Source organism: Vigna radiata, chromosome 10 (genome assembly GCF_000741045.1).
Source record: "Vigna radiata var. radiata cultivar VC1973A chromosome 10, Vradiata_ver6, whole genome shotgun sequence".
Lineage (NCBI taxonomy): Eukaryota > Viridiplantae > Streptophyta > Magnoliopsida > Fabales > Fabaceae > Vigna > Vigna radiata.
The window spans coordinates 13,743,962-13,753,339 of NC_028360.1; the positions used below are offsets into that span (position 1 = coordinate 13,743,962).

The 9,378-nt window shown below is 32.2% G+C and overlaps 1 protein-coding gene across 2 annotated transcripts; it reads right to left on the bottom strand.

The window, feature by feature from the left end:
- Positions 1 to 5,469: 5,469 nt before the first annotated feature.
- LOC106775989 (ferredoxin--NADP reductase, root isozyme, chloroplastic) lies at positions 5,470 to 9,378 on the bottom strand. 2 transcript variants are annotated; one of them, XM_014663267.2, is made up of 5 exons: positions 9,111 to 9,378; positions 8,771 to 8,827; positions 7,782 to 8,114; positions 7,173 to 7,392; positions 5,470 to 6,196 (listed from the first exon to the last, which is right to left on the bottom strand). In XM_014663267.2, exons 1-5 carry the CDS (start codon positions 9,132 to 9,134, stop codon positions 5,697 to 5,699), a joined length of 1,134 nt encoding a protein of 377 aa, XP_014518753.1. In that variant the 5' UTR covers positions 9,135 to 9,378; the 3' UTR covers positions 5,470 to 5,696. The 2 variants fall into 2 exon arrangements, with proteins under 2 accessions (XP_014518753.1, XP_022642399.1); XM_022786678.1 differs by having other exon boundaries at positions 8,771 to 8,830.

The following is a 9,378-nucleotide window of genomic DNA, read 5'->3' on the forward strand; positions in this document are numbered from 1 at the left end:
ATAATAATAATAATAATAATAATAATAATAATAATAATAATAATAATAATAATAATAATAATAATAATAATAATAATAATAATAATAATAATAATCAAGCATCTTTGAACGCTGTAAAAAATTAAGCAAATCTATGACTATATATACAAAAGGAATACGAGATGTTAGTACATACAATTTTTAAGCTAAATTGTGTTCTAACATCTACTTAAGTAAATCCTTTTTCTTTTACTATTTTATTTTTTTATCTAGTTTTTCCTTGAAATTAATTCATGCAGTTTTTAAAATCACTCACCATTATTTAAATATAGTTATCTATTTTCCACAATTATTTAATAATTTTGTAAGGATCTTATTTCTGAAATTTATATTTTTCAAAAGAAAAAAAATAAACTCTGTTGGTTGAGTGTTATATTTTTTATTTCTTTTAGGTTGCTTAGGTTTTAAGCGTTTCCTTGTGTGATTAGCTGTCCCTCTCACCACTTGCTGTAGTGTCCTTTTCACGTTATTGTTTTCTATTTCCTTTTAATTTTTATTTTCTCATTATTATATCAAAATTACACTCTCTTTTTTTCTGTTACTTTAGTTCCAGCGAATATAAAAAGAAAAAGACATAGGTTTTTATATACATGAATAAATAAAATGGACAGAGGAACTAGGAGACTATAATCTGATATTGTGAAAGAGGAGATGATAATCTCCTATTTCCTCTTAATCAATTTTATTGATGGAGGTATTTATTTATGTGCATATAAACAAATATTTGTCTTTTTTTTATTCGATGTGGGACTTTCTTTGTACTCCCAACATACTCTTTCAAAAATAGGACTATGGTTTTCTTTCTCCTTCCTTCTGCGGAAGTCTTTTTATCTTCGAATACATAGACACACCATGATCAACAATGAGTATCTCTTACTCTTCACCTCTAATACTTGTTCATTATCTTGGTAGACCTTTTTAAACTTTTGTTCATAAACTATCAAAGAGTTTTAAAGTTTGTCAATAGACATTATCTTGTATCATTTGAGTATTCGATCGAAAGCATATAAAGTTGTATTTATATATATATATATATATATATATATATATATATATATATATATATATATATATATATATATATATATATATATATATATATATATATATATATATGATTTTAAATAAAAATTATGCATATTATAAATTTACAGATGAGAAACAAGGAGCAAGCAACGCAACCAATAAAACGTCATATCCAAATGTGTTGTAAAGCTTAAGGTATTAAAGCATTAATATAACATTGATTCTTCCTTGGCTTATTTGGTTAATGATGAAGTGAAATTAATATGGTTAATTTTGTTCGTGCTTTTATTTTCATAAAATCAGTATGAGTAAATTATAATTTTTATCAGTATAAGTTAACTAGACACGTTTATTTACCTGTTTATGTTTCGTGTCTCTCGTGAAATATGTTTGTTTGTGATTTTATATTGTAAAAGTATAATGGAACTTAACATTTTCTATGATGATAGTTGGGTGCTACTATCCAATCCTATTTAAAATTTTATTTTGATTATATCAAACGCTAGAAAAAAAACTATAAAATAAAACAGTATATACGAATTTTTATTTGTATATAATTAATATGTAGCACTATTTTATATTACATACGGATTTTCACTGTATGTAACAATATTTTTTCTTCAATAAAATAAATATTTAGATATTTTATTTTCAATATATATATTACTTAGAATTAAAATTGGTATTAGCAACTGAAATATTTATATTATGAAAAATATAGCTTTATTTTATTTTATTTATAGTAATATATATAGTTAACTTTTTTATTTTAACATGTTTAATACGTCTATTTTACTTTTATTTTTTTTAAAATTAATAAAATAATAAATTTTTATTTTGGTATGTACAAGTATTTATCATTAATTAAAGTTATAAAAAATAGTATAAATTGCAAATTTATAACAATATCAATATATAAATGAGATTATTCAAAAATGTATATTTCTATTTTACTCTCAATATAGAAAAAAAAAAGTAAAATTAAATTGTGGAATACAAACAAAGTCTCACATCAGATAAAAGAAAAGATAAATATAGGTTTATATAGACATAAGTTCCTCATATCCATCTTATTAATGGAGGTATCTATTTATGTGCTTAATTCCTTCATTCTCGTTCTCCATTTTCCTTATTGTTGTCCTTGTTGGTTGTTGTTCTCGGTGGTCAAAATGGCAAGTTCCGGTGAGCATCTTCCTTTGACCAAGGTAAATGTGTTGTTCCTCTGTTTTGTTCTCGGTTTGGGTTTTGGGTTTTTCCTTTTTTGTTTGTACTGGCATTGTTTTCGTTGAGCAGTTGACCGTTCGTCACTCTTTTTCAACAACTAAAGATGATGGTCAATAAAGTGCGCCATGTGCAGAACCATTCATTAACAGTGTCTTTGTTTCCCCGAGTGGAATGTCCAACAACCAACAAGGTAGAATGTCCAACAATGAACCGGGTGGAATGTCCAACAACCAACCTCCTTTGAAGACGTATATGAAGGTGAGATCAAGAAGGCGTTATAAGAGCCAAACGCTAAGGACACTATACACTGAAATTTAGTACTTCTAATAAAAAATCACTGATTATTGTATTCAGTTTATAATACTTGAGTAATAGGAAAATATTAGGACATTGTAATTAAACCTATTTTGTTCAAGTTATGTAATTTATAATTGCAATTTAATTGCCTATGTTATTGAACTGGTTTATAATTTGATTTGTTAAAGATTTTTAATTATGAACTTTCCATTTTTAGCAAGTGATAATGTTTGTGAAACAAGAATAAAAAAATGTTTGTGAGTTGATGAAGTTAGCTGAATTGGTGAAGATCGTGCTGCCAAGAACAGCCTTGTAATCGTTTACGAGTGGCCTGTAAACGATTACGCGAAAGAAATTTGGATTTTGGACAGGTGGTTCAACTGAAGGAGCCACTTGTGGTAATACAGGGGACCACATATCAAATAAAGTGTTTTTTCACAGAACTTAAGTGGCTTTAATTCTAATTTGTTGTTGAAGTGTGACTAGTGGCTTGAAGGTCAAGTTTTGGGTACCCCATGATGTAGTTGGGACAACCAAGGTTCATATCAGGCACTAAGATGAAGTCCTGCAAATTGTGTAGGCAAAAACTGCCTTGTAATCGTTTACGAATGGCCTGTAAACGATTACACGAAAGAGTTTTGATTTTTGGACAAGTTGTTCAACTGAAGGAGCCACGTGCAGTAACACAGGGGACCGCATACCAAATACAGTGTTTTTTCACAGAACTTGAGTGGTTTTAATACAACTTAAAATCAAGTACACTCACACTTAAACAACAAATACAATTTAAAATCACTGGACTTGTGTGGAAAAACGATGGAAATAATTTGTGGTCATACACATGACCACAACTTCCTCGTGTTGTTCATCTACTTGCCCAAAACCCAAAATTCTTACATGTAATCGTTTACCAGTTTGTTGTAAACGATTATAATCCTCTTTTTTGGTTCACAGGTTACACGTCTTGGCCTAAATTGGTAAGACATTGCATCATAACACACACACACAACTCAAATAAATTATCACTGCACATAAAAAAAAATCTTGAAATCAATCATCTTATTCCAATAACCATGTGTACATATATCAATGTTTCCTACAATCTGTACATATAACAATTAGTATAGTTTCTTCATATATATATATATATATATATATATATATATATATATATATATATATATATATATATATATTGTCTTCATATAAACTACATTTGTACAAAGGGAAACAATCCTAAAAATATCCTAAAACAATCCATACACCGCCAGCGCATCCATTCTTCTTATGTTCTTGATGTCCAGGATCCAATCACGTACATATTGCTTTCTAATTCCAAACAATTCATCCTGAAATCAAAAGATTGCAATTTCAAAATTAACCCAACCATGAATTAATACTAACAATCATATTCTTACTTACATTCGTATATTGCGGCATGTTTTTCCTATTGTATTTCTCCTCTCCGTCCCAAATTTTCATTGTTTTTAACATGATAACTCCACAGTCATGTCTGAAACAATAAAACCAAAACATAAACCACTTATAAAATATATAAAGAGAACGGTTATAACAACTTACAAGTTTGGTTGGGATGAAATATTTGCTTGTGCAACAGACAAAGGTCCAACACTCCCTTACGGTCTATTGTACAAGATGCAAAAAAATCGAGCAATGTTTTCAGCCTACAATTCAAAATTACAATAACAAGTTAACAATACATCACTAAATGGTGTCATTCCAATTCGATCGAGATGAACGTGTCTCAGTAAGTGATTCATTTGAATAATGGTTGATGAATCTATGGAGATTTGAACCTACCACTACACAACATTACAAAACCAATGCTATTAATTAACAATGCGAGGATAAAAATTACACTACCAAAAATACACCAAAACTTCATCTTACTTTTGGATTTTGGGCTGCCATTGAACCTCTACTTATATGATAAACCAACATAAAATGGTGGAGAACATTGTTAGGGTTGGTGCAACAATGGTGGAGAACAATGCTCCAAAACATGGCTAGAAACAAGCGACAATGAGAGAAGAGAGAAGATATGAGACCAACCGAGTGAATGAGAGCAAGAGAGAAGAGATGAAAGCAAGCAACAGCAAAGAGATTTGGCGACAGAGAAGAGAGCAAGTGACGCGAAACTGCGAAACTGAAAATGAATAGTAAAAACACGAAACCAAATTTCATATCTTTTCAAATTCCAAATATATCCTTACATGTATTGTTTTTACTTTCTAAAAGATAGTCAACAGACAACTGTCACGTAACGTTGTCAAATCATTGGAAAAAAAACGTTGTCAACCAAATATTTTCGGTTAAAAAAATATCAGTTCATAGCATATGAGGTACTAAAGTTGAGTCTCATATCATTTTTTTCTCAAACACTTAATTCTGTTTGACTAATTTACAAGACATCATTATTCTATTTTGTATCGAGTTGAACAGGAGTCTGATGAATATAACTTGTTTTACCTTTTGAATTATTTTTCCAAAATGATAGTCAGTATGTAGTACTATTTATTAATTTTTATTTTATATTTTACAAAACTCACATCTTAATTAATATTTTATTTAATTCATGTATTTAAGACATGAAAAATATTAATTTTATTATTATGAACCAAAATTTAAAAATTCTGTGTATGATTGGCGATGAAAATGTCCTTGCTCCTCGATGTAATGAGCAAAAGAATTTTCAAATCATTGTCTTTTATCATCTATGTTACAAATAAGTACTCCCAATTGTCTAGAAATAGAAAATAGATCTCAGAATTAAATAACAAAATAATTTAAAGGGGCTCACATGTTTCTTCATTCATGCTTATCCCTTTATAGGATTATAATCCTTATTAAAATGATTCAGAATTTGGCAAAAGAAAATATGTTGCTGCCACTCTACCAGATGCAAGTTGCTTGGTTTTTCAATTCTGTATCGATCAAGAACACAATTTGCAATTTACTAATACAGAACAGCTACAGCTACTAAAGCTGCTGGATGAATATTATTATTAAAAGCACAAAATGAAAATGTTTTGTATTTTTCTTCTTTCAGACAAAGGGGACTACTACTCTGCAATCTGCACTAAAGAATCTCAGTAGACCTCAACATGCCACTGTTTGTTCTTCTTAAGTTGAGAAAGCTTCTCTTCCCAACTTTCTCCTCGTTGCTCAGCAACCCTCTTCAGAGTGTCTTGGATCCCAGGCATCATACCTTTTAGACCACAAAAATATATGTGGGCCCCGTTATCCAGGAGTTTGAAGATTTCATCACTGTACTCCTCAATCTTATCCTGAACATACATTTTCCCTCCGTTCTTGTTCTTTTGTTCTCTGCTAAGGGCTCGATCATACCGGAAATTATCTGGATAATCCGTGAGGTATTTACTGAATTCCTCATCATAGAGAAGACTGTCAGAGTTGGCAACGCCAAGGAAAAGCCATGCCAGTCCACCGAACTTGTATGTAGGGACAGATTCCATGAACATTCGACGTAGATAGCCTCTGAATGGAGCAACACCAGTGCCAGTGGCAATCATTATATGGGTAGCATTAGGGTCATCCTCAGGCAAAAGCATTATCTTCCCTGAAGGGCCTGCCAAAAAATTGTAGATGACTCAATTCCTACCCAGAAAGATGCAAGCTCATCAACATTCATAATGAACAGTACTTGACGGTTGACACCCAAGACCAGTTAACCCATGGCAACTTGGCAAGGAAATCAACAAAACAGTTTGCCAATAGATCTCTAGTGGGTAGGTTTTGTTATGCATCCTTCTACATCACTACCACATAATTATACAATGAATGCACTTCAATATGAGAAACTTAGCAGTGGACGCATTAACTACTAGGAAAGCGGAAACTGCACATTGCATAAATCAAATAGGGGTAGAACAATAACAACCAAAACTTTCTATCTCATACTCATGATGAGTATAGAAATGCAGTCATGAACTAACCCGTAAGCTATTGTTCAATATATACTTTCTCCTTGTTTGGTTTATCACATTTCTTTACCATGCTCCATACGATAAGAGTTTGATGTTAACCAATAGAACAAATGTTATAATTTAAGAGCTGCTAAAGTGTGAACAACTGGTTCACTATTATACTGCATGAAAACCTTACAAAGTTCAGAGAATTTAAGCACATCAAATCATCTTCTCTGTCCAATTTAAATCATTGTTTATGAAAATGAGATTTTTCTCTCAATCACGACGTTCATCATTTAATCACATTGCTGCCTTAATAGATTCTACCATTCACAGCATAAAGTCCAATAGATTAAGCAGAAAACAAACGGCAGTACACAAGTTATATTCCAACATTACATTGAGGAAGTATAGATTAGCAAACACACTCTGGTAAGGTGCGTAGAACACACCTATGGTAACAGCAAAAACAAGAAACAGCTGATCATGACAACATCAATATATAAAAAGAGATTAAAACTTGAGCACGGTGCACCAGGGCATCACTCTGTTGGAATACAAATTTTGGGAAGTTACACAAGAAATTAGAGAGTGTATCAACCTTTGCTGAAGTAGAAAGAGTTAAGCCTTACTTACCTGTGATCTTAATTTTGTCTCCAGGCTTTGAGTCACACAGAAAATTGCTACAGACGCCATTCTTGGACGGATCTTCCTTTCCTGTCTCAGGATCATAGTAAACAGCACGGCGCACACACAAGCTGGCTGTTTTACCATCAAAAGAGTCTCCATACCTCGTGGAAGCAATTGAATATAGTCGTACATTATGGGGAGCCCCGGGTTTCTTTGGATTTTCACCCTGTCACCCATGTAAAGTGGTATTTACAAGTTGTGAATTAAATTTATAATTTTAATTGCATTAACTCCTAAATCTGATCCGACAAAAAAGAAAAAAAAAAACGCTTTATACATGAATTAATATGCCCAAAAGACACCATTAGTTTTGAGATGGAAGGTGGAGAGGGGAGACAGAATAACCTTAAACTCTGATGATGACTATTGATCACCAAAATCCTATAGGAAAAGGACTCATAAATTAAACATAATAAATATTTAAAACCCTTTCCTACATCAAGATCACTTTACCAAGAAAATCTTAAGGCAAAGATCAATCATCATGGATTACCAGCTATAATCAGAAAGAATGAGAGGGAAGCACAGAATAACAATCAGTAATAAGTCACTTACTGGAGGAATAACACCATAACTCTGTCCTTCCCAGTAGGGAACATTTCCACCATGATCAATCACAATATGACAAGTTTCCCCAGGAGCTTTCGGTCCCACAAGCCTCTCAACAGACACAATAGTTGCTGTATAGGGCTCTTTAGGTTTGTACAAGTTCAATGGAGGTTCTTTCGCATCTTCCAGTTCTAAAGGTGAGACGGATACTTTGGGTACACTTGCTTGTTGCACTGACATGCATACCACATTCCGACTTCTTAAACAAGAACTGTTAGCCTTCAAATCCAAAGTTAATACTGGTGCCCATGGCTTATCCCGAAAGTTTAAGTTAGGGGCCTGCACCGTCAAGTGTAGTTTTTGTTAAAAATAAACAGAATCTCTTATTCTAACAACTGCAGTATTATGTTCTTAGTTCTATGAAAATCAATTAATATATAACAATACATGCATCTATGGAAACAAGATTGTACAAACCCAATACACATGTGTTAAGTAGACACTCTAACTAAAACACCACTGTTCTGGGAAAACCAAAATGTATCAATGCTAAAGCTCTGCATTTCTAATATAGAATTAAAAATACTCAGTTGCACCATACAAGTAGAAGACCATATATAACACCAGTTACCAACTACAACCAAAAGATTTTTTTGACCAAAAGATAAAACTTTCATCTTTGCCCGATGTTTCTTCCACTCCATTACAGTTTTGCATGTATCGAAATGAAGCAAATCAAATCTATAGTAAAACATGGCCCTTTGGCCCCTTTCTAAACTCTCAGAAATAAACATGTTCATCCACTAATCTGTGTAATTGAACATAATCCTTCAAGGTATTCTAACAGCCATACCAAATCAACATAATCATAAAAAGTCTGCATAATTACATATTCTTCACAGTTGGATCGGTTATTTAACATGACACAGAGCAGAAGCATCAAATAACTTCCAAAGTCAAAAGGCAGACAAAACGAAACAGGAGGACTGACAAACCTTGAAGGCAGATCTTCTGAGAGACAAATCGCTGCCAATAGGAACAGTTACAGCCGCCTGCTAAACCCCATAAAAGTCTTAGTGCTCGTTAATTAAATTTCATGCACCAACTGATAAAATGAATTATCACTTAAAACTCCACTCAGGTTAAATTTCCCAGCTTTGACTTTCTACAAACACATCTCCACACACCAAAAACAAAAACCCAAACAAAAATAGAGTAAAGAGAACGTAAAAATAAAAAGTTGGAATTTTGATTCCGATTAGGGTGACCCATTGATTCTGGAAAGCCCAAAACAGTAACAACATGAAGAAAAGGAAATGAGTGAAAGGGAAGTACCTGAGACAAAGTCAAATGAAACATCCTGAGATCGAGAAGAAAGAAGCTGTAGTGGCTATCAGAGCAGAAGATGTGATTGGAAAAAGGGTAGATTTGAAAAACAGAACAGTTCTTAGAAGGGTCTAATATAAAGAAGCTAGCACACCAAGGACTGTTCAAACTGATATTGATTTGGGTTTTTCGATGATCCTTTGGCGAAAGGGAAAGGTCGGGTTTGTTTTTTTGGCTCCTGGAGTGTCAGATCATCTCTACCACCTTCTGTTGAATA